Source organism: Micromesistius poutassou (assembly GCF_964030765.1).
Source record: "Micromesistius poutassou genome assembly, chromosome: 1".
Classification (NCBI taxonomy): domain Eukaryota; kingdom Metazoa; phylum Chordata; class Actinopteri; order Gadiformes; family Gadidae; genus Micromesistius; species Micromesistius poutassou.
The window spans coordinates 22,151,578-22,177,073 of record NC_140271.1 but is presented as its reverse complement, the minus strand read 5'-3'; the positions used below and the strand labels follow the sequence as shown (position 1 = coordinate 22,177,073).

The following is a 25,496-nucleotide window of genomic DNA, read 5'->3' as shown; positions in this document are numbered from 1 at the left end:
CAAGCTTGACCGGATGTGACCGTTCCAGAGGGGAGCGGCCGGTCTGGTCTGGTCCTCCTCCTGGTCTGGTCCTCCTCCTGGTCTGGTCCTCCTGGTCTGGTCCTCCTCTTGGTCTAGTCCTCCTCCTGGTCTAGTCCTCCTCCTGGTCCTCCTCCTGGTCTGGTCCTCCTCCTGGTCTGGTCCTCCTCCTGGTCTGGTCCTCCTCCTGGTCCTCCTCCTGGTCTGGTCCTCCTCCTGGTCTAGTCCTCCTCCTGGTCTGGTCCTCCTCTTGGTCTGGTCCTCCTCCTGGTCTGGTCCTCCTGGTCTGGTCCTCCTCCTGGTCTGGTCCTCCTCCTGGTCCGGTCCTCCTCCTGGTCCTCCTCCTGGTCTGGTCCTCCTCCTGGTCCTCCTCCTGGTCTGGTCCTCCTCCTGGTCTGGTCCTCCTCCTGGTCTGGTCCTCCTCCTGGTCTAGTCCTCCTCCTGGTCTGGTCCTCCTCCTGGTCTGGTCCTCCTGGTCTAGTCCTCCTCCTGGTCCTCCTCCTGGTCTGGTCCTCCTCCTGGTCTGGTCCTCCTCCTGGTCTGGTCCTCCTCCTGGTCCTCCTCCTGGTCTGGTCCTCCTCCTGGTCCTCCTCCTGGTCTGGTCCTCCTCCTGGTCTGGTCCTCCTCCTGGTCTGGTCCTCCTCCTTGTCCTCCTCCTGGTCCGGTCCTCCTCCTGGTCTGGTCCTCCTCCTGGTCTGGTCCTCCTCCTGGTCTGGTCCTCCTCCTTGTCCTCCTCCTGGTCTGGTCCTCCTCCTGGTCCTCCTCCTGGTCCTCCTCCTGGTCTGGTCCTCCTGGTCTAGTCCTCCTCCTGGTCTGGTCCTCCTGGTCTGGTCCTCCTCCTGGTCCTCCTCCTGGTCTGGTCCTCCTCCTGGTCTAGTCCTCCTCCTGGTCTGGTCCTCCTCCTGGTCTGGTCCTCCTCCTGGTCCTCCTCCTGGTCTAGTCCTCCTCCTGGTCTGGTCCTCCTCCTGGTCTAGTCCTCCTCCTCCTGGTCCTCCTCCTGGTCTGGTCCTCCTCCTGGTCTGGTCCTCCTCCTGGTCTAGTCCTCCTCCTGGTCTAGTCCTCCTCCTGGTCTGGTCCTCCTCCTGGTCTAGTCCTCCTCCTGGTCTGGTCCTCCTCCTGGTCCTCCTCCTGGTCTGGTCCTCCTCCTGGTCTGGTCCTCCTCCTGGTCTGGTCCTCCTCCTGGTCTGGTCCTCCTCCTGGTCCTCCTCCTGGTCTGGTCCTCCTCCTGGTCTAGTCCTCCTCCTGGTCCTCCTCCTGGTCTAGTCCTCCTCCTGGTCTAGTCCTCCTCCTGGTCTGGTCCTCCTCCTGGTCTGGTCCTCCTCCTGGTCTGGTCCTCCTCCTGGTCCTCCTCCTGGTCTGGTCCTGGTCTGGTCCTCCTCCTGGTCTAGTCCTCCTCCTGGTCTGGTCCTCCTCCTGGTCTGGTCCTCCTCCTGGTCTAGTCCTCCTCCTGGTCTGGTCCTCCTCCTGGTCTAGTCCTCCTCCTGGTCCTCCTCCTGGTCTAGTCCTCCTCCTGGTCTAGTCCTCCTCCTGGTCTGGTCCTCCTCCTGGTCTGGTCCTCCTCCTGGTCCTCCTCCTGGTCTGGTCCTCCTCCTGGTCTGGTCCTCCTGGTCTAGTCCTCCTCCTGGTCCTCCTCCTGGTCCTCCTCCTGGTCTGGTCCTCCTCCTGGTCTGGTCCTCCTCCTGGTCTGGTCCTCCTCCTGGTCTGGTCCTGGTCTGGTCCTCCTCCTGGTCTGGTCCTCCTCCTGGTCTGGTCCTGGTCTGGTCCTAGTCCTGGTCTGGTCCTCCTCCTGGTCTGGTCCTCCTCCTGGTCCTCCTCCTGGTCTGGTCCTCCTCCTGGTCTGGTCCTCCTCCTGGTCCTCCTCCTGGTCCTCCTCCTGGTCTGGTCCTCCTCCTGGTCTAGTCCTCCTCCTGGTCTGGTCCTCCTCCTGGTCCTCCTCCTGGTCTGGTCCTGGTCTAGTCCTCCTCCTGGTCTGGTCCTCCTCCTGGTCTGGTCCTCCTGGTCTAGTCCTCCTCCTGGTCTGGTCCTCCTCCTGGTCTGGTCCTCCTCCTGGTCTAGTCCTCCTCCTGGTCTGGTCCTCCTCCTGGTCTAGTCCTCCTCCTGGTCCTCCTCCTGGTCTAGTCCTCCTCCTGGTCTAGTCCTCCTCCTGGTCTGGTCCTCCTCCTGGTCTGGTCCTCCTCCTGGTCCTCCTCCTGGTCTGGTCCTCCTCCTGGTCTGGTCCTCCTGGTCTAGTCCTCCTCCTGGTCCTCCTCCTGGTCCTCCTCCTGGTCTGGTCCTCCTCCTGGTCTAGTCCTCCTCCTGGTCTGGTCCTCCTCCTGGTCTGGTCCTGGTCTGGTCCTCCTCCTGGTCTGGTCCTCCTGGTCTGGTCCTCCTCCTGGTCTGGTCCTCCTCCTGGTCCTCCTCCTGGTCTGGTCCTCCTCCTGGTCCTCCTCCTGGTCTGGTCCTCCTCCTGGTCTGGTCCTCCTCCTGGTCTGGTCCTCCTCCTGGTCTGGTCCTGGTCTGGTCCTCCTCCTGGTCTGGTCCTCCTCCTGGTCTGGTCCTCCTCCTGGTCTGGTCCTGGTCTGGTCCTAGTCCTGGTCTGGTCCTCCTCCTGGTCTGGTCCTCCTCCTGGTCCTCCTCCTGGTCTGGTCCTCCTCCTGGTCTGGTCCTCCTCCTGGTCCTCCTCCTGGTCCTCCTCCTGGTCTGGTCCTCCTCCTGGTCTAGTCCTCCTCCTGGTCTGGTCCTCCTCCTGGTCCTCCTCCTGGTCTGGTCCTGGTCTGGTCCTCCTCCTGGTCTGGTCCTCCTCCTGGTCTGGTCCTGGTCTGGTCCTAGTCCTGGTCTGGTCCTCCTCCTGGTCTGGTCCTCCTCCTGGTCCTCCTCCTGGTCTGGTCCTCCTCCTGGTCTGGTCCTCCTCCTGGTCTGGTCCTCCTGGTCTGGTCCTCCTCCTGGTCTGGTCCTGGTCTGGTCCTCCTCCTGGTCTGGTCCTCCTCCTGGTCTGGTCCTGGTCTGGTCCTCCTCCTGGTCCTCCTCCTGGTCTGGTCCTGGTCTGGTCCTAGTCCTGGTCCTCCTCCGGGCTCCCCCTCAACAGGGGGTCTGTGCGCGGCCAGGGGGCTGAACCCTTGTGTCCCCGTCCCTCATGGGGTCCCATCCCAGACTCCAGCTCGTGTTCAGACGTCAGCGCTCTGTCAGCGCTCAGCAGCCTCTGTGCAGAGCGCTGGACCCACAGCGTGAACCCTGCTCTGAGTCGGCCTCGCTGTCTTCAGCCTCACTCCTGCATCTGAAACGTACAAATGATTCCCGCAAAGAAAACAGACACGCTGTGAGTGTCACCGTTGTGTACCAGGTAGGCCTCGTTAAACATGTTGGAAATGACCTGTAATTCACCACTATACCATCACATGTTTGATGGAGAATGTACGTAGGAATGTATTTTTCTATCAGTCAAAAATAGAGAAGAAGATAAATCTATCTAAGCTGGGGGTCTCATGAACACTCATGATTTCAGTCGCACACTGTTGACACAACGTGTGTGTCGTCATGTTGTACCAGAATAAAGAGGACCAGAGTGAGAGCAGGTCCTGTGTCTCTGGGTCGTCCTTCCCTCGTCGTAGACAACCACACAAGTCTGCGGACAAACACAACCGGTGACACATGACATATTACTATGAGACAACGGGGTGAATAACACGGGACAACGGGAGAAACCAGGAGACAAATGCACGCATTCACTGTTTTAGAGACAGATGTGTTTTTTGGGGGCTGCGTTCCAACAGTGACCGCTAGGGGGAGACAAACACACAACGGTCAACGTACGGCCTTTCTCCTTGTAAAGCCCGATAATGGAATGATAAAATGCGAGATATAGACATCAAACCTCTAGTTCTTTAGATTGGGAAATCATCAACGCGTTATATTAATCCTAATGGGGGGCAGTTGATGTCACTACATCACGCACAGATTCACAAATTAATTTATTGTGGGGCCAAGAACAAAGCCCCAAAACACCGACTCTAAAACAGTTAATGCGTCCGTGGCCTACTGGTTAAAGAGTTGGACCAGTAGCAGAGTCTCACTCCGGCCAAAAACCAAAAGTTGGCAACCCTGTGAATGTGATGTTTATATATTTGTGTGTCACTGTTCCTTGTTGAATTGTGTCTCTTCTTTATACCAACACATCCTGGATGTTGTAGTTTCACTCTTAAAAACACAACGCCGTCATTCCGGATCCTTCTTGTGCGGCAGCGATCTTAGGTTGTAGTTTTTAAGTAGCCACCTAATAATGATTGAATAATATAAATCTTTATTGTCATTGCACAGGACACAATGACATTGGATGGCAGTCCTCTTGGTGCTTTATAAAATAAATAGTTGTAAAAAGAACATAAAACAATACAAAACAATACAACGTCCAGCTATACACAGAAACCCCCTCTACCCTCCCACACCCCCACACACACATTGGCATACATTCTGCAGTGCATTAAAGTGACAGTGAGGTAGCGTTGAAAAGAGGATGTACGTCCTCCAATGACACGCCCTCTGGTGATGTCACCGTCTCTCAACACCTACAAAACGTCTAGTAGGAGGGAGGAGACTGTGACATCACAAGAGGGCGTGTTACTGGCACCTCTTGATGCCAACAAATCGGTTCCTAACGAGAGGAGGTATGTGTTATGTCAATGAGTTTGGCTGCCAGTCAGGAGAAGGCCTCACCAGGAAATAGCTGCTGCTGGAACCGCCCTAACGACCGACTGACACCATGAGACACATCTTCATCAGGGAGAAACCGACTCCAGCCTTAAGATACAGACCAGCACATAGGAATCAGACAACATGGACCTGCCACCCTTATGGACCCTTTATCACATTATTTAATACATTCAGTTATTGTAATAATAATTATGATAATTTAACATCATTATTTATTTATTTATTACATTTATCTTCTTTTATGTCCAGTTTTTTCCTTTCTTACTCTTAAAATTGAGCAGAAACAGTGAAGAAGCTGAGATCTAAATCGGTGTAAACCTGTACTGTTTTAACCTTCTGTGTTTAAAATGCATTTCCAATGAGAACACATTAAAGTGAAGGTCAGCTAATGTGAAGGTTAGCTGACCTTCACATTAAGGTGAAGGTCAGCCACCGTCTCGCTGTGTTTGAGATCAACAGAGTGATGGTATGAATGGAGGAGCGGCCGCCACAGGTTTGGTATGAGGAAGAAGACGTGTGGTGAGGATTAGATCTTTGTGAGATTGTACTGATCACCTGGAACACAGGAGAGGCCTTCTCTAGGTCACGTGTTTCTATTCTCTACTTTATTCATGGAAATCATGGGAACACTTTACAATAAGGGTGCATTAATTAACCATTAATTAACTTTAGTTAATGCAGTCATGAGCATTAACAGTTAATGAATAGTAATCATTTAATGATAGTGTTCATGTTTACTAACAGTGTCCATATGAACTAAATACACATGTGAGCAATGTGTATTTAGTTCCCCATGCTAATAGTGTATAATAATGGTTATTACTGCATTTACTAACGTTAATTAATAGTTACTATACCATTAGTTAAATGTTAGTTAATTCACTAATGTTAATGAATGTTTCATTAATGTATGGTAAAGTGTTCATGAAGTCCTGGTATTTATTTTCTGTAACTGAGGAGTGAGGCGATGCATCAGAGTGTCTCTACCTGCTGTTTGAACCATCAAGTGTCTCTTTGTATTTCTCTGAGCTTCTAGACATCACAGCTCTGTCCATCGTTCATATTTTAATAAAGTGGTTATTCTTCTGAGTGAAGTCATGGAACAGCAGCCAATAAGAGGTTAGTGTGACAGGAGTTTAAACTGGGAGGGGAACTGGTCCAACTGGTTGGTTCACATCATTCTTTCCTTGTTGTGTTGGACGGTTTGGTGCTGAGCTCTTCATCACAGCAGGGAGAAGACGAGGTACTGTAGTCACCACGCTCCGAATATCATTAAGTTATAGTTCTGAAAACATACACAATTAAAATTTTTATTGCTTTTGTGCACTTATGTACGCTTCTCACATTGTAAATGAGTTGGTTTGTGTAAGTTTATTGGCATACGAATTGTATTTACCGTTTGCATCGTTATATTATCACTTGGACTATTATGATTATCATCAAGATTTTATTATTGTGTTTTAAAAATGTGATATCTTGTTGTTCTTATTATTACTATTATGACTATTATTATGGTATAATTATTATTGTTATTTTAATGATTATTATTGTAATATTAGTATTATTGTATTGTAACAATCATTATAATTGTATTATTATTGTCATTATAGTCATTGTTGTCATTGTGCGTGAGGAAGAGGGCCAGATCTGGGGATGTGGGTGTGGTCTAAACGTCATGAGGTCCGTTTAGGTCGTCAGTCAGACTGGTTCAACAGGACAGAAAACCTCAGAGGAGGATTTCCTCATAGTGAGCGTATCTGTCTTCTGGTTCCCCTGCAGACGCACTTGAAGCCCTGAGACGTTCTGTGTGAGTGATAAAGTTATCAGTGGTTTGTAGTAAACACTGGGCAGCGTCTCCACGTCTTTCCCCTCGTCCACCCCCCCTCGTGCCTCAGTGGTTGAAAAAGCGCGCTAAAGTGCCCTCAATAGTGATGAAAACGAGAGGAAGTGCCTTATTGGCTGCCCTTTACACGTGCAAAAAATGATTGGGTGCCCTCTAGGTGCCCCTTCATACAATAAGGGATGATGATGTGCCCTCTAGAGCAACGTGCCTTAATGAGGGCCCTGCTAGTGCCCTTCTGCCCGTCCGGTGCCTCCATGGTTGAAGAAGTGTTGCTAAAGTGCCCTCTACAGGGGTGACAACGAGAGGAAGGGCCTTATTGGCTGCCCTTTACACGTGGAAAAACATATTGAGTGCCCTCTAGTGGCGCGTTTCCACTACTAAGCTCCGACTGCTAAGCTCCCAAATCATAGCTTTGTCATGGACATTATCACGCCTGGGTGTGTGTTTGTGGAACAAATGTTAGTAGTTCCCTCTGTGTTTTACTTGATGAAGGTGTTTGTGGAATAAACATTGTAAGGTTTTATAGTTCCCTGTGTGGTTTTATCATAGAGGTGTGGTTATCATTTTAATTGTCAGTACCATGTCATTAATTACTTTGATCTGGATCTCCTCATAATAACGTATTGCTAATCTTAATGAGGGCGAGGACTATTTCATCGTACATGATGCCTCATAGCTTTTTGCGCGCTGGTGGGGCCCCATGTTGTGCAGAATGCGCCCTTTTTATTTTTTCGCCCCTGCCCTTCAAACTGTCTGAGTCCACCACTGATAAGCAGGTTCTATAAAAGCAGAGAATAACCAAACGCTGAATGACCAGAGGAACAATATGTAGTTGTGTTTGTGTCTGGTCTCCAGTCTACTATGGATGTGGAGAGAGAGGAGAGAGAGGAGGGGGGTCCTACCTCTAAGACCACTCTGTCTGGGAAACATGGCCGCAAAAGAAAAGCTAAGAGGTAAGAAGAGGATCTCTCACTGTCTGTTGTTGACTATCTCAGAGCTCAGCAGTGATACGTCATGACATCATCATTAGTCTGAGTAAAAGCTGTGTGTGTGTGTGTGTGTGTGTGTGTGTGTGTGTGTGTGTGTGTGTGTGTGTGTGTGTGTGTGTGTGTGTGTGTGTGTGTGTGTGTGTGTGTGTGTGTGTGTGTTGAAGCCCAGAGCAGCAGGAGAGAGCAGACTCCCCTGGACCCAGCTGTGTCTCCATGAAGAGTGACCAATCTATGATCCTACCTGTCAGGTTTAAAGATGGACATCAGTCTACTGAGCCAAGGTAAGAATCTGTCTGAATATCAAATACCCAGATCTCTCAACAGGAGAAGGGTCAGTTTCAAGGAAAGACTTAAATTGAATCTTGTAATCTGAAAGGTAAGAATCTTTCAGATGACCAAAAGCCACAGTCCAGCATCCATAGATCCATCATGTGCAGCTCCCTGGATCACTGTCTGATCTCCTCTCCTTCAACATGAGGCACGTCTTGTAGGACCTGCTTTATGAGGAGATGTGATATCACCATTTGGAAAACATGGATAAAAAAGGTGTAAGAAAGCTGAGGGACTTATGTGAAGCAGCAACGTTTTAGTCTTTCAACATACTTAGCCAACATGTTGACCTGCCCAGCAATCCACTCTGGAAGTCCCTCAAGTGAGACCGGTTCTCATGCAGACGTTCTGCTCACTCAGTAGGCCAGCTGAGGCCACAGTGTTCCACTATTTAAACACATATGGACCTGGACACAAAGCATCCAAACACTAGACATTACTATCAAATATTCAGGTTCTCAGCTGGTCATGTTGGGACGTAAACTAAAGTCAGGGGGTGGAGGGCTGGGTCTGCAGCCCAGACTCTACATGGAACTCTTCCTTAGGCCAGCTGGCCTCCTGAGAACCTTCCTCTACTAGAACGCTCCATGGAGGGGAGAGGAGAACCTATTTACACATGAACACACAGCCAGAAGGACGGTTCCAGCTCATGAATCCATTATATCCAGCGTTTAGCTTTAGATATGACTACTTCATGCCCTAAACTACTTTTATTGTCTCTCTACAATGTAATAACTTGAAAAGCAATAAAACATTTGAATCTAAAAATATCTAGAAGAGTCCAGCTGCAGAGAGCAGACTCCCCTGGACCCAGCTGTGTCTCCATGAAGAGTGACGAATCTATGGAGCAACCTGCAGGGTTTGGAGACGGAAATCAGCCTACTGAGCCAAGGTAAGGATCTGTCAGATTATTAAATACATCAGACAAACATCCTGAGTCCTGAATCACAGATGGTTGTTGTTGTTGTTTATCTAGAAGAGAACGGCTTAGTATGTTTACAGCTTTTAAAAACATTGGATTCAGCCCAACATTCGTTGACCCAGTGGCTCACAACTGTATGATCTCTTCTCCTTTGACATGAAGAAGGTCTTAAACAAGGAAATCTGTTATCAGCCTTTCTTGTTAAGATCGCTGGCTGTAGCTATCTGTAAGGATCACAATGTACGTATTCAAGTGGGCGATGGAACAAGAGGGAATGTTATTTGCAGATGATCTTCTTGCACTAGTCTCAGAACCCACCTGTAAACTCACATCTCATTTTAAATTAATTTATTAATTCTCCTTATTTTCACGGTTTGAAAGTACAAATCTGAAGCCTTCCATCGTCATCCCTCTACCCCAAAGCTCTTTCCAAACCGGGCCTAAGAATGGCTTCAGATGTCTTAATGTTTGCTCCTCACCGTCAGATCTCCTGAAAGTATTGGTTGTGTTTGTGTTTGTGTGTGTGTGTGTGTGTGTGTGTGTGTGTGTGTGTGTGTGTGTGTGTGTGTGTGTGTGTGTGTTCTCCACAGACACCAGAGGAGGTCAAAGGTTCCCAGTGGTCCGTCTGTACAGCAGCAGCACACAGAGTTGAAGGTGTGTAAATGTACAGTCATGAATGACATGTGACCAACATCTCTCCTGGAGCTAACAGTCTGGAGCTAACAGTCTGGAGCTACCAGTCTGGAGCTAACGGTCTGGAGCTAACAGTCTGGAGCTACCAGTCTGGAGCTAACAGTCTGGAGCTAACAGACTGGAGCTAACAGTCTGGAGCTAACGGTCTGGAGCTAACGGTCTGGAGCTAACAGTCTGGAGCTAACAGTCTCAAGCCTTCCCTCTTCAGACCAGCAGGACGTGAATCCAGGACAGACGCTTCTGATGTCCTCAGTTAGTTCACAGTAAAGTTCTCATTGATGTTTGTTCTGTTCCAGCGGATCAAGGAGAACGCACACGCTTTTCTAGACAAGGAGGTGGAGAAGCTCTGGAGGGTTCTCTACCCAGATTACCCACAATGCTCAGAGAGCCAGAGGGAGGAGGAGGAGGAGGTGGATGGTGAGGAGGAGGAGGAGCAGAGGAGGCGTGCCAGAGAGGGAGTAGAAGACATCACAATGCTCTGCATGAAGCAGTTGAAGCTGGAGGAGCTGGCCCACACACTGAAGAGCAGTAAGATACTCTTATTTTGAAAACAGATTAGAAAGTTTGTCTTATTTTAAAACAGAGCCGTAAGAGACTATTATATATATTTTTTAAAGACCTGTACTATTTATAAACACACATTCTTCTGTTGTTTTTTAATTTAGAAATGATTGCTAATGAGTGCCAACATAAAATCAAGTCTCATCTGATGGTGAAGACCAAGTGTGTGTTTGAGGGAATCGCTAAAGCAGGAGAGTCAAGACCTCTGAATGAGATCTACACAGAGCTCTACATCACAGAGAGAGGCAGTGGAGAGGTCAACAAGGAACATGAGGTCAGACTGATTGAAACAGCTTCCAGGAAACCAGCCAGGGAGGAAACACCAATCAGATGTCAAGACATCTTTAAACCCTTACCTGGAAAAGATCAACCAATCAGGACAATAATGACAACTGGAGTGGCCGGCATTGGTAAAACCATCTTAACACAAAAGTTCACTCTGGACTGGGCTGAAGGCAAAACCAACCACGACATACACTTCACATTTCCCATCACTTTCAGAGAGCTGAATTTACTGAGAGATAAAAAGTTTAGCTTAGTGGAACTTCTTTGTCACTTCTTTATTGAAACCAAAGAAGCAGGAATCTGCAGATACGACCGGTTCCAAGTTGTCTTCATCTTGGATGGTCTGGATGAGTGTCGATTTCCTCTGCACTTCCAGAACAACCCGATCTGTACTGATGTCACAGAGTCCACCTCGGTGGACGTGCTGCTGACAAACCTCATCAGCGGCAACCTGCTTCCCTCCGCTCACATCTGGATAACCACACGCCCTGCAGCAGCCAATCAGATCCCTGCTGATTGTGTTGACATGTTGACAGAGGTGAGAGGGTTCACTGACCCACAGAAGGAGGAGTACTTCAGGAAGAGATTCAGAGACGAGAAGCTGGCCAGCAAAATCATCTCCCACATCAAGAAATCACGAAGCCTCCACATCATGTGTCACATCCCAGTCTTCTGTTGGATCACTGCTACAGTTCTTGAGGACATCTTCAAAACATCCCAGGGTGAAGAAGATATGCCCAAGACCATGACTCAGATGTACAGCCACTTCCTGAGGGTTCAGTCCATACAGGGGGAGAGGAAGTATCATGGGAGAGCTGGAACAGATCATCACTGGAGTTCAGAGAGCAGGGAGATCATTGTTTCTCTGGGAAAACTGGCTTTTAACCAGCTGGAGAAAGGCAACCTGATCTTCTATGAGGCAGACCTGGCAGAGTGTGGCATCGATATCAGAGCAGCCTCAGAGTACACAGGAGTGTTCACCCAGATCTTTAAAGAGGAATGTGGGCTGTACCAGGACAAGGTGTTCTGCTTTGTCCATCTGAGCATCCAAGAGTTTCTGGCTGCCCTTTATGTCTTTAAGACCTTCATTGACAGTGGTGTCAATCTGATCTCAGAAGAACAACCATCCAGGTGGTCTACTCTTAAAATAAAGAAATCAGATTGCTTCTATGAGAAGGCTGTGGACAAGGCCTTACAGAGTGAGAACGGACACCTGGACTTGTTCCTCCGCTTCCTCCTGGGCCTCTCTCTGAAGACCAATCAGAGTCTCCTACAAGGTCTGCTGAGACAGACAAGTAGTAGCTCACAGACCAATCAGAAATCAGTGTCTTACATCAAGGAGAAGATAAGTGGAGATCTCTCTCCAGAGAGAAGCATCAATCTGTTCCACTGCCTAAATGAGCTTAACGACCGTTCTCTAGTGGAGGACATCCAACAGTACCTGACATCAGGAAGTCTCTCTGGAGAATCTCTCTCTCCTGCTCAGTGGTCAGCTCTGGTCTTCATCTTACTGTCATCAGAAGAGGACCTGGATGTGTTTGACCTGAAGAAATACTCTGCTTCAGAGGAGGGTCTTCTGAGGCTGCTGCCAGTGGTCAAAGCCTCCAAAATATCTCTGTAGGTTCACTAATAACATGTATTACAATAGACAACACAATACACACAGTACTACAATATAAAAGTTATATCAACATACAAAACATCTCTGTAGTTTAACTTATAACATGTATTACAAAATACATAATACTAGAATATAAGTTGTAATAATATACAATCCATCTCTGTAGGTTCATTAATAACATGTATTACAATACAGAACACAATATACATAATACTAGAAGTTAAAGGATATAATAATATACAAAAACATTTCCGTATATGTTCTAAGACCTTGTATTTCAACACATGCAACACAATAATACTAGAATAATATAAACATCTACAATACATGTCTGTTGGTCCAGGCATAACAAATATTCTCACTTATAACAAATATCTGTATACAAAGACATAGTTGTATGATACAAAGATATTTACTTTGTTTAAAGGTGACATATTATACCACCAGGCGTGAGTGTGATTAGCCATTTTGAAAAAAACCATGGTGTCAGACTCATGGGAGATTCTGGGAGCTCCACTGTAGAACGGAAATACGTCACCTTCACTTGAATAAGGAAGTAAGTTGTAAACAACGTGAAAGAATAACAAGACCGCTATATGTATGTGAAATAGATCGTAACTAATGCAGAAACATCAGGGTATTGCAATGTTCCGTAATTGGACGTTTTACGTATTTTATCAAATTCACTGAACAAATTATTCACGACAAGAGTCAAATGAAAGACGGTTACTCTGTAACTCCTTTATCATCAAAGCATGACAAACTTACATCTGTATAATTTACAAGCCTCTCAAGAGATGTGGTCGATTGGAGTGTTGTACTAGTCCAATACTGCAATACGGGGCAGCAGAGTGGCTGGAGGCGCGTCGTAGACAGTGGAGGTTCCGTTCTACAGTGGAGCTCCCAGAATCCCCCATGAGTCTGCAACCAGACCCCACCTGGTGGTATAATATCTCACCTTTGAATAAAAGCTGAACTGACATACATTCAACCAACTTCATGTTAATAGGGATATAATTTCTGAAGAGTTACATGTTCTTGTCTGTTTTTGTTTTGTTTAAAGGTTGAATGGCTGTCATCTGTCAAAGAGATGCTGTAAAGATCTGGCCTCAGTTCTCAGCTCCAACTCCTCTAGTCTGAGAGAGCTGGACCTAGGTACCAATAATCTGCAGGATTCAGGAGTGAAGCTGCTCTCTGCTGGACTGGGGAGTCCACACTGTACACTGGAAACTCTCAGGTCAGTTTACTTAATGTGCATAATTAAGTTTTACTATCAGCAGACATTCAGCTGATTCTTAGATAGTGAAGTAGTTGTCACAAGCCTAGACGTTATCATTGTATGCATGCCAACTAAAATACTTGGAAATACACTTGAGAAAATAAATTCTGCTCTTGTTTTTCTGAATTAACGACATAATTATGTTGAATTCTGAGTTTTTATGGAATAATAAGATGCTCTTTTTTTCAGAATTAGTGTTAATTATCACATTATTCTGAGATAAGATTTCATGGCAAAAATAAATGTGCTGTTTTTGTGATTTAACGAGATACCTCCAAATCCCAAGAGAAGCTCTCCCCTCTATGGAGTACGGTAGCTGCTACCAATCAGCCTTAAAGAACCAGTGAACCCAAAACTACATTTTTTGGTTTTAAACGTGGTAATTTGTTTTATTTGATCATCAATATAGTCATGTATTAATAATATATATAATATGATAAAAGTGTATGCCATTTTATCACTGTTACTGAAATGAGTCCCAATTTAGAGAGAAAAGGGGTCAAATCGTATGTTTTTGCCATTCTCCCCAAAACACGCCGTGAACGTTCCACCCTGCTGAACGCAGGTGGCGTTCTTTACGTGACGTCAGACCTTTACTGAGGAAGTCTGACGTCACGACCGAGGGGCACCCCCCTCCTCTGTGAAGCTCCGTCTGAGCAGCTGTTAAGGGGAAGTAGAGCGAGTGGACCCAAATGCTCACACAGAGTGAGGCTGACAGACAGTAAATCAAAGGGTCTTTACTGAGGGACACAAATATGTAAAGGAGGGACTTGGGGCTTGAAGGCAGACAGGGGAGGGGTCGGTGACAGGAGGGTAGTCAGACAGGGGAGGGGTCGGTGACAGAAGGGTAGTCAGACAGGGGAGGGGTCGATGACAGGAGGGTAGTCAGACAGGGGAGGGGTCGGTGACAGGAGGGTAGTCAGACAGGGGAGGGGTCGGTGACAGGAGGGTAGTCAGACAGGGGAGGGGTCGATGACAGGAGGGTAGTCAGACAGGGGAGGGGTCGGTGACACTGTACAGGGAGGAGATTGTTAGGGCGAGCGACGGAGCACAAGGACTCACCAATGTAGACACTAGGAGGCAGGGTGTCTGCGCATCCTTACAAAGTCTTAAAAAGTCTTAAATTCATGTTTCTAAATTTAAGGCCTTAAAAAGTCTTAAATTCATTAAAAATGTCATATGCTGGTCTTAAATACTGTAACTCAAGGTCTTAAATTTGTCGGGGCAGGACTTTTAATTTTTTTATTTTTCTCGCGGGACTTTTCACGTAGACAGGCTTCTTTCTTGCTAGATACTTGGTCGGAAACACGCCGTTAAACTGCACTTGTACTTACAGCTTTTGAACCAGAGAGCACTGAGTATCACTTTATGTTCAATAAACAGACAAAAAGTCAACTTGAATGAGTCTCATTGAGTGACACACATGCTATGCTTGGGTTGTAATACAGCGGGATCCCCCCCCCCCCACCATCCCGTGCTTTAGGTCTTAAATTTCATTCAAGGTGGTATTAAAAAAGGTCTTAAAAAGTCTTAAATTTGACTTGCTGAAACCTGCAGATACCCTGCTAGGAGGGACCAGGGACGAGGTACTGACTGTTAAGTGTGAAACAACGATCTAGCGATGATTGTATGAATTAAAAATGTCTTAAATTACATATTCAACTAGGGTTAATGTTCTGAAGAGTAACATGTTCCTGTCTGTTTGTGTGAGTGTAGAGCCCTAAAGTAGAATAACAGACTCTTCTTAAAAAGTTTCTTTGAAGACACATTTTCCAGTTGTTTCATCATTCATAAAACATTATAGATGTAAGATTTATGTATAATTAACAACTGCATATTGTTTAAAGGCTGACTAGCTGCCATCTGTCAGAGAGATGCTGTGAAGCTCTGGCCTCAGTTCTCAGCTCCAACTCCTCTAGTCTGAGAGAGCTGGACCTGAGTAACAATGATCTGCAGGATTCAGGAGTTAAGCTGCTCTCTGCTGGACTGGGGAGTCCACACTGTAGACTGGAAACTCTCAGGTCAGTTTTAGTCAATGTGCAAAAACAATTAAACTAATTGTGGTATGAAATGTATTAATAATTACAATGGCAGTTTTACATAATGTGCAAACAGTTACGCCACAATGTTCCATATCAGAAGACATTTGACCGATTTCAAGTCGCCATTTTTGTTGATATAATGAGACTTATGTTATATCATTCAGTTATTCAGTGTGTAAATGATTGTTGAAGTTGAAGTTCTTCGTTACATTTTTGGATTTTTGGGAATTTATTTTGGACGTTCTGACCATAGACTGAATAGCTATTCACTCTCGCCAATACATTGACACTGGTCTGTTCCCTGTTATCAAGACATTTTTACACAATGGTTCAGCATGTGTTGAACGTGTGTGTGTGTGTGTGTGTGTGTGTGTGTGTGTGTGTGTGTGTGTGTGTGTGTGTGTGTGTGTGTGTGTGTGTGTGTGTGTGTGTGTGTGTGTGAAGGTTGTCTGGCTGCCTGGTCACACAGGAAGGCTGTGCTTCTCTGGCCTCAGCTCTGAGCTTCAACCCCTCCCATCTGAGAGAGCTGGACCTGAGCTACAATCACCCAGGAGACTCAGGAGCTGCGCTGCTCTCTGCTGGACTGGAGGATCCACACTGGAGACTGGACACTCTCAGGTATGGAGAGGACAGCTCACCACTCAGGGACAATGTCTCCTACAAGGATCAGTGGAACATGTTACCATTATATTACTAGATAATGTGCTCTCATTTAGAAACAACAGTTATGTTAATATTTCAGTTTTTGAAGATGGCATGCTGCTCTCTCTTTGTTAACATGTGAATAATGTTTCCCTGTCTAAAGACAACATGCTGTTCTCTCTTTGTTAACATGTGAATAATGTTTCCCTGTCTAAAGGCAACATGCTGCTCTCTCTTTGTTAACATGTGAATAATGTTTCACTGTCTAAAGACAACATGCTGCTCTCTCTTTGTTAACATGTGAATAATGTTTCACTGTCTAAAGACAACATGCTGCTCTCTCTTTGTCTCCCCAGTGTGGAGCACGGTGGAGTGCGGAGGATGAAACCAGCTCTAAAGAAGTGTAAGTGTCTGTTTAGTTTGATTCATCTCAACACACACTAACTATAGAGATGGAAAGTCCATCCACACAGCAGGAGGTGACGTTGGTTCAGTCAAATCATCCTGGGAATGAAGATGATGGTGGACATCACCTTCATCAAACTGTTGATGTATAATAATTATATTCTAGAATAATCTATATTTCGTTCTCGTTTGATATTTGCTTCCTAATGAATGTTACGCAGTATTAAGAAATATTAACCGTGAGCGGCCAGCCGTACGAGGGCTGAAACGTGTGCGAGTTTGACCCCCGTGTGCAGGGTTCGAAATTAACTTTTTTGATTACCAGCCAATTGGGCTGGTAACTTTCTAAAGTTACCAGCCAATCAGAATTTCCACTAGCCAAATTTTTTGTTGATATTTGTTGTTGATATTCTCAATGTCATCCCCTGCCTCCTTCCCCTTCTCGCCCCCAGACGTCTGTCCAACCAACCACCGCCGTGTTTAGTTTAACGCGGTGGTTCTCAAACTTTTTCGGTCACCCCCCACTTTGGACAAGGGGGGATTTTCAAGCCCCACCTGCCCCCATCGCCCCAACACAATGCTAATGAAATACGCCACGCTTAACATTTCCAAATTTATTGAAGTAACATCAAGTTACATCATGTTGTATCTAAATTCTAACTAAATAACATCAAATAACAGCAAGTTCAACAATAGAGAAAATAAAAGTGCAGCTGTGTTATAACTTGCATCAAGTTCAAAAATAGAGAAAATAAAATAAAAGTGCAGCTGAGAAAAAAGAGCGAGACTTCTCCGGTGCTGGATCTGATGCCTATTCAGGAGCGGAGGACTCAACTAAAACCGTCCACAGTGGATGATGTGCTTTTTTGCACGGCAATCTAAAGCACCACACCAAACACCACTAGTGTAATTCCCCGGCGTTCCATTTTATGTGTCTGATTTTCCTTCGGGTGCGGGTCGGGCGTTGGTATCAATTTATAGCGGGTCTGGTCGGGTGCGGAATGTAATTTGCGCTACTGTCGGAACACGGGTCGGATGTGGTTTTAAGTTTTGCGGGTAAGGACGGGTGCGGGTTTGCAAATAAGAGGCGTGCAGGACTCTGCTCTGCTCATCTCTCTCCACTCCGCTCTGCCTCTGGCTCACACACACTCTGCCCCGGCCCCGCTCTTCCACCACTCGCCTCACTTTTTTAAATCCCCTTCAGCGCGAAACATGCATTTGCAACATCTTTCTCAGACTGTTTTTGACTGACTCATTTTAAAATGTTTAGCTACCCTGGCCTACACACAAATTTAGGATTGAGTTGCAATCGGCAAGGCAGGTTAACGAGCACAGCGACGCGGCGCCCCCGATATAGAACGACCAGTTGGAGCGCGGCAACAGGCAACTATTTTATTGCATGAACAAATATTGATATATATCTTATATCGACATTCTGCTTGAAAATAGGAGATATGACTTTTGGCCCGTATCGCCCAGCCCTACTGTCAAGCTTTCGCTCCTACCATAAGAAACATGGAGTTTTCAGTGACACTTCCTCCCGTTTGTCGCGCCCCACCTGCACGTCTCTATTCCCCACCAGTGGGGCGCGCCCCACACAACATCACGTAGCATCACGACAGTGCTCATGGGAAATGTAGTCAGTACTGCCCAGGGAGCGAGAACAGTACGACAATTCACCATGATGTCACAATTCGTTCTTCCGGGTGGCAAAAGCCGAAGCGTTCTCCGATGGCACCACTAGTAAACAAACCCTTCCATGTCATTTGACCAGGGCAGAGCGATCCAGAAAACAGAGTCAATGGCTTGAATGAATGGTTTTCTTCTTGCGGGGTGCTACAGGACGTCTCATTAATATATATAAATATAACTTATATTATATTATATTAATATTGTTTACGTCATCGTTTCAACTCCAGATCAACAATGGTTTTATCTATGTAACTATGTTCACAGTAGCCGGCTGGATGGCTTCAGGTCAGTGGCAGCCGCTCGCGTTCTGCCACCCGGAAGTGTCCTTACGGCTATTGTTTACTAACATTCTGAAGTGTCCTTACGGCTATTGTTTACTAACATTCTGAAGTGTCCTTACGGCTATTGTTTACTAACATTCTGAAGTGTCCTTACGGCTATTGTTTACTAACATTCTGAAGTGTCCTTACGGCTATTGTTTACTAACATTCTGAAGTGTCCTTACGGCTATTGTTTACTAACATTCTGAAGTGTCCTTACGGCTATTGTTTACTAACATTCTGAAGTGTCCTTACGGCTATTGTTTACTAACATTCTGAAGTGTCCTTACGGCTATTGTTTACTAACATTCTGAAGTGTCCTTACGGCTATTGTTTACTAACATTCTGAAGTGTCCTTACGGCTATTGTTTACTAACATTCTGAAGTGTCCTTACGGCTATTGTTTACTAACATTCTGAAATGCCGTGTAGAGTGGCTCTGAGATTGCCTCATGCATCACCGGCCAAACTGGCGTAAAGTAAGTTTTTATGAACACCCGCCAAAATGATTTTTAACCCGATATGATTTGTAGCTCCGATGCTACGTGTGAGGGCCGCCCAGCGAGGACCCCCCCCCCCCCCCCCCCCCCTCCATCCCATTTAGTAGATCTAAGGCCCAGACAGGACCAGTGCATTAGTAGATCTAAGGCCCAGACAGGACCAGTGCTTTAGTAGATCTAAGGCCCAGACAGGACCAGTGCTTTAGTAGATCTAAGGCCCAGACAGGACCAGTGCTTTAGTAGATCTAAGGCCCAGACAGGACCAGTGCTTTAGTAGATCTAAGACCCAGACAGGACCAGTGCTTTAGTAGATCTAAGGCCCAGACAGGACCAGTGCTTTAGTAGATCTAAGGCCCAGACAGGACCAGTGCTTTAGTAGATCTAAGGCCCAGACAGGACCAGTGCTTTAGTAGATCTAAGGCCCAGACAGGACCAGTGCTTTAGTAGATCTAAGGCCCAGACAGGACCAGTGCTTTAGTAGATCTAAGGCCCAGACAGGACCAGTGCTTTAGTAGATCTAAGGCCCAGACAGGACCAGTGCTTTAGTAGATCTAAGGCCCAGACAGGACCAGTGCTTTAGTAGATCTAAGGCCCAGACAGGACCAGTGCTTTAGTAGATCTAAGGCCCAGACAGGACCAGTGCTTTAGTAGATCTAAGGCCCAGACAGGACCAGTGCTTTAGTAGATCTAAGGCCCAGACAGGACCAGTGCTTTAGTAGATCTAAGGCCCAGACAGGACCAGTGCTTTAGTAGATCTAAGGCCCAGACAGGACCAGTGCTTTAGTAGATCTAAGGCCCAGACAGGACGCCCCGAGTGCTTTTCATTCAGGGAAACACAAGGAAGGTCTTACATTGTTTAGGAGATAAGGTAGGATATAATAATAACGACAATATCCGATGCCCCGCCCACAATCAGGACGGCGGCGGGAACAAGCAGCCTGTAGGGAACAGAGAGCGGAGGACTGTTAAGGGCTGGTTATGGTCCCACGTTCACGCAACGCAAGGGGGTGACAGACCCCTTACGTCCTTGCAGACCCTCCTTGCGTCCACCGCGAGGGCCTGACGTGCGTCTCCCAAAAATTGTAACCTTCCGTTGAGGCGACGCAGCCGCAAGGGCTGTGATTGGTCCGCTCACTAAAACCCGACGCAGGACCAGAAAGGTTCAGGACTGCGTGGAAGCGTCTGCGGGGTCGTTGCGTCGACGTGGAACCATAAAGAGCCCTTTAGTCTGCCCTATAATAACGGAACAGCCCCTCATAGTGTCGCAGTACGGTATACGATACTGAAACCGTGTCACAATAGCCGCCATTTAAACGCTACCATACGGCATGTTATTAGTAGTGCTACTCTAACAGTGAGTGTGTTAAAGGGGACATATCAACCGCCTCCGCCTGTCACTCACTCCCAACAGCGCTGCTATTCTGGTCCACTCTTTAGTCACCTCACGCCTGGATTACTGTAACTCCCTTCTGTTTGGTCTCCCCCACAAACTCCAACTGGTCCAAAACGCTGCTGCCCGTATTATCACCAAAACCCCTGCCATCTGTCACATCACCCCCGTCCTACACCAACTTCACTGGCTCCCTATCAAACACCGCATAGAGTACAAGATCCTCCTCAATGCATTCAATGCCATTCATAACCTTGCCCCCCCATATCTGTCTGACCTCATTCAAATCAATACTCCCACCCGGTCACTCAGATCCGCCTCCTCCATCAACCTCCACGTCCCCCCAGCTCGTCTGTCCACCATGGGGGCACGAGCCTTCAGCCGCTCCGCCCCATGCCTCTGGAACAGCCTTCCCCCGGACATTAGAAACATGGACTCACCTATCACCTTCAAATCCCACCTCAAAACACACTTATTTAGGCAGGCATACTCACACATGGACTAGAAATCTGCTGCAAGCTCTGTGTCTTTTTAAGATTTCTTTTAATTTGTGTCTTGATCTCTTTCTATGCTTGTTAGGTGACCTTGAGTGTCCTGAAAGGCGCCATATAAATAAAATGTATTATTATTATTATTATTATTATATTATGAAAACAACACTTTTCCTGGGATTTGGGCTGTTGTTTTGGGTCTCTGGTGCTGCCACACGCATACAAACTTTGAAATAAGTCCGTACATGCTTTTTTGAGTGAGATATGCATTTCTGAAAGTACCCCGCCTACAGTTACCAAACAAGCGAGTCAGTTTCGGCGCCCCCTCCTACACAGGAGGGGGGGGGTACATTTGCATATTACCACCCACTTCCCCACCCCCCTCCAATCAGAGCATAGATACGATTTTGTGGACCTGGACCAGCGGACGAGCGCTGGGCGGAGATGTTCGCGCATTTCAGAAGCAGGGAGATTCCATACAGAAATAGATGTGACCGCCTGGCAGGGAGAAGCTCCCCCGCCGGAGCTCCCGGACTGCCGCCAGAACTCCGGCGGCAGTCCGGCAGCCCCGCTCCGGGAGTACGGCGGGGGAGCTTCGGCGGCAGTCCGGCAGCTCAGCTCCGGGAGCACAATCCCTTTCTCCTCCATGTCGCGGTTCAATCCGGACTTCAGAGAGTCAAAGCCAAAGTCCCTTTCCCCCAATTCTTCTGAACCATGGCCGAGATAACCCCCACTACGAGTCTTTACTTGTTGTGGAAGGACCAGAGACGTCAGACGCAGTCTTTATGATTCATAATATCATCAGAGGCGCACATAGCTTTTGGCCGGGATATTAGATATATTATATAGATACCTATATATTATATAATGTATTATTATTATTATTATTATTATATAGATATAGAGCTCAGGGAGTCCGCAAACGGCAACAATCACTTCTCCTCCATGCTGTGGTTCACTCTGACAGCTGATTGGTCAATGGGCAGCAGCTCATTTGCATGAAGGCTACAGACACCAGAAACAGCACATTGTGAAGGGACTGAAACAGAGGGGAATAGCGCTAGGAGAGATTTTGTTTCCCAGAAGCTATTTCCAGCAAACAGCTTCAAAAACATGTTTTCCTGAACTCATATGCTATGTTCACTTGTTGAGAAAACACCATAATAAGTCCTCTTTAAGACCTCCTTCCTATGAGTTGCTTGGATGTGACCGCGGGACCGTGTGTGTGTGTGTGTGTGTGTGTGTGTGTGTGTGTGTGACCGCGGGACCGTGTGTGTGTGTGTGTGTGTGTGCGTGCGTGCGTGTGTGTGTGTGTGCAGTGCTTTGTGGTCATCAGTTATTATTTTCTCTCATATGGACGCTAGCTTTCCTTTGAGAAGCAAAAGGCAAAATGTGTTGGGGGAACCGGCCCTGAACCGGCCCTGGTAACGGTGTCTTGTTCTCCCCTCAGATGCCTGTGAACTCACACTGGACCCAAACACAGCCTACAGACTCCTCTCTCTGTCTGAGGACAACAGAAAGGTGACGGAGGTTAAAGAGCAGCAGCATCCTGATCACCCAGAGAGGTTTGACCTCTGGCTCCAGGTGTTGGGAAGAGAGGTTCTGACTGGTCGCTGTTACTGGGAGGTAGAGAGGGAAGGAGGTGTTGGTGTAGGAGTGACATACAGAGGAATCACAAGGAGAGGAGAGGGTGATGACAGCAGGATTGGAGGGAACAACAAGTCCTGGTGTCTTTGGTGTTATGATGACCGTTACTCTGCCCAGCACAACAATATAGCAACAGCCATCCGTCTCCCCCCCGCTGGCTCTAACAGAGTAGGAGTGTATCTGGACCGGCCTGCTGGCACTCTGTCCTTCTACAGAGTGTCCCCAGGTGGAGGAGGGTCCTCAGACACACTGACACACATCCACACCTTCCAGACCTCCTTCACCCAGGAGGACCTCCTCCCTGGGTTTGGGTTTACGACTTCTAGTATCTCAGTCTCTCTGAGTCAGTTGTATTGACACACACACACACACACACACACACACACACACACACACACACACACACACACACACACACACACACACACACACACACACACGTTCTGTTGTTTTTTTTAACTCCAAAACTTTTTTTTATGCAATAGGGAATTCATTATCCTCAATATCATATCTTTGGCTTCCTCTACAGTTATTAAAAATCTTATGCATTGAGCTTCCTCTACAGTTAGAAAGATTCATTGTTCAGATGAGGAGAGTTTGATGATGAAAGCTATTTTAAAAAGGTGTGTTTTCAGTGATGCTCAATAAATTGCTCAGTTATCAGTAATTATTACATTTCTATCTTTAGTGATCGCTCTATTGGTAAATTCTGTAGTATATTTGTATCAACCACTTTATTATTCTTGTACAAACACAGTCATGTCGCTTTATATTATGTTGATGTTGATTTGATTTAGGATGATGATTTAAACAGTCCTTAACTTGACTGAAACAAGCAGGGTCATGGATCGGGATTGATAGTGTATTAAATGTACTGAGGTTATGAATCAGGATAGATAGTGTATTAAATGTACTGGGGTTATGAATCGGGATAGATAGTGTATTAAATGTACTGGGGTCATGGATTGGGATAGATAGTGTATTAAATGTGTTTTTTTAAAGAGTAATTTATTCTTCAACCTACAAAAACGAATAATCATTTTTGAATGAATAATGTTAATATGTAGTTTTTTAAACATAAATAAAATAAAGTTGGTGCTATAACCTATAGCCTCTCGTCCTTATTTTTATTCTTTCCATTTTACTTACCTATTTATTTATTTATGTATTTATTTATTTATTTTCTTACCTTGGCACTTATTTTAGCACTTTTTATCTTTTATCCACGTGTTTTTAGTGTTTCTGCATTTTATATCTATTTATATATTATTTGTTTTACATATATATATATACATATATATATATATATATATATACATATATATATATATATATATATATATATATATCCTCCTCATCCTCATCCTCGTCGTCAATCCACTTATCCGGGGTCGGGTCGCGGGGGCAGCAGCTCAAGCAGGGGGCCCCAGACTTCCCTTTCTCGGGCCACATTGACCAGCTCTGACGGGGGGATCCCAAGGCGTTCCCAGGCCAGTGTTGAGATATAATCTCTCCACCTAGTCCTGGGTCTTCCCCGGGGTCTCCTCCCCACTGGTCGTGCCTGGAACACCTCCCAAGGGAGGCGTCCAGTGGGCATCCTGACCAGATGAACCACCTCAACTGACTCCTTTCTAAGCAAAGGAGCAGCGGCTCTAATCCGAGTTCCTCCCGGATGACTGAACTTCTCACCCTATCCCTAAGGGAGAAGCCAGCCACCCTCCTGAGAAAACTCATCTCGGCCGCTTGTATCCGCGATCTCGTCCTTTCGGTCATCACCCACCCCTCATGACCATAGGTGAGGGTAGGAACGAAGATCGACCGGTAGATCGAGAGCTTTGCCTTGCGGCTCAGCTCTCTTTTCGTCACAACAGTGCGGTAAAGCGAACGCAATACCGCCCCTGCTGCTCCGATTCTCCGGCCAATTTCACGCTCCATCGTACCCTCACTCGCGAACAAGACCCCGAGGTACTTAAACTCCTTCACTTGGGCTAAGGACTCAGGTTTTAATTATTATTTTTGATGATTTATTATTTATGAGAGGATGTGTATGGATGGGTCTGAGTGTGTGTGTGTGTGTGTGTGGATCTCTCCCCCTTCTTTTTATTCATTTCAGAAAAACAACAAAAATACTCACCTTACTTTTGCTCCGCGCCTCCTCAGACCCCAGCTGCTGCTCCTCCTGCTCTTCCTGCTCCCCCTTCTCTTCCCCTTTTTTAAAACAGAAAAATTAAAAAACATTTTATACTTTTATACACGTCTATATAAAAAAAAAAAAATAAAAAAATAAAAGCATTGGGAGATGGTGTGCCAGTGCACCCAGGGTCATGGACCTACAAAACAGAATCACATACAAAAACCTAACCCATACACCTAACCCTAACCCAGACACCTAACCCTAACCCTAACCCTAACCCAGACACCTAACCCTAACACCTAACCCTAACCCAGACACCTAACCCTAACCCATACACCTAACCCTAACACCTAACCCGAGTCCAGACACCTAACCCTAACCCGAGTCCAGACACCTAACCCTAACCCTAACCCATACACCTAACCCTAACCCAGACACCTAACCCTAACACCTAACCCTAACCCAGACCCCTAACCCTAATACCTAACCCTAACCCTAACACCTAACCCTAACCCAGACCCCTAACCCTAACCCTAACCCTAACCCTAACCCGAGTCCAGACACCTAACCCTAACGATGTGATCGGCCCCAGACACTGAACCCTCCTGGTCTGGTCCTCCTCCTGGTCTGGTCCTCCTCCTGGTCTAGTCCTCCTCCTGGTCTGGTCCTCCTCCTGGTCTAGTCCTCCTGGTCTAGTCCTCCTCCTGGTCTGGTCCTCCTGGTCTAGTCCTCCTCCTCCTGGTCTGGTCCTCCTCCTGGTCTGGTCCTCCTCCTGGTCTGGTCCTCCTCCTGGTCTGGTCCTCCTGGTCTAGTCCTCCTCCTCCTGGTCTGGTCCTCCTCCTGGTCTAGTCCTCCTCCTGGTCTGGTCCTCCTCCTGGTCTAGTCCTCCTCCTGGTCTGGTCCTCCTCCTGGTCCGGTCCTCCTCCTGGTCTGGTCCTCCTCCTGGTCTAGTCCTCCTCCTGGTCTGGTCCTCCTCCTGGTCCGGTCCTCCTCCTGGTCCTCCTCCT

The 25,496-nt window shown here is 47.0% G+C and overlaps 3 protein-coding genes across 3 annotated transcripts in view; all 3 read left to right on the top strand.

Annotated features, from left to right (window-relative positions):
* Positions 1-25,496, top strand: part of LOC311374652 (uncharacterized protein) — an 83,483-nt gene that overhangs the window by 17,115 nt on the left and 40,872 nt on the right.
* LOC311374003 (NLR family CARD domain-containing protein 3-like) overlaps positions 1-25,496 on the top strand; it is a 123,399-nt gene that overhangs the window by 69,566 nt on the left and 28,337 nt on the right. The window lies entirely within an intron of this gene.
* Positions 10,149-23,576, top strand: LOC311381236 (NLR family CARD domain-containing protein 3-like; the record flags this gene model as incomplete). The annotated part of the gene is made up of 6 exons (XM_084488445.1): positions 10,149-11,944; positions 13,012-13,185; positions 15,075-15,248; positions 15,714-15,887; positions 16,268-16,314; positions 22,159-23,576. 6 exons carry the CDS (start codon positions 10,149-10,151, stop codon positions 22,710-22,712), a joined length of 2,919 nt encoding a protein of 972 aa, XP_084344571.1. The 3' UTR covers positions 22,713-23,576.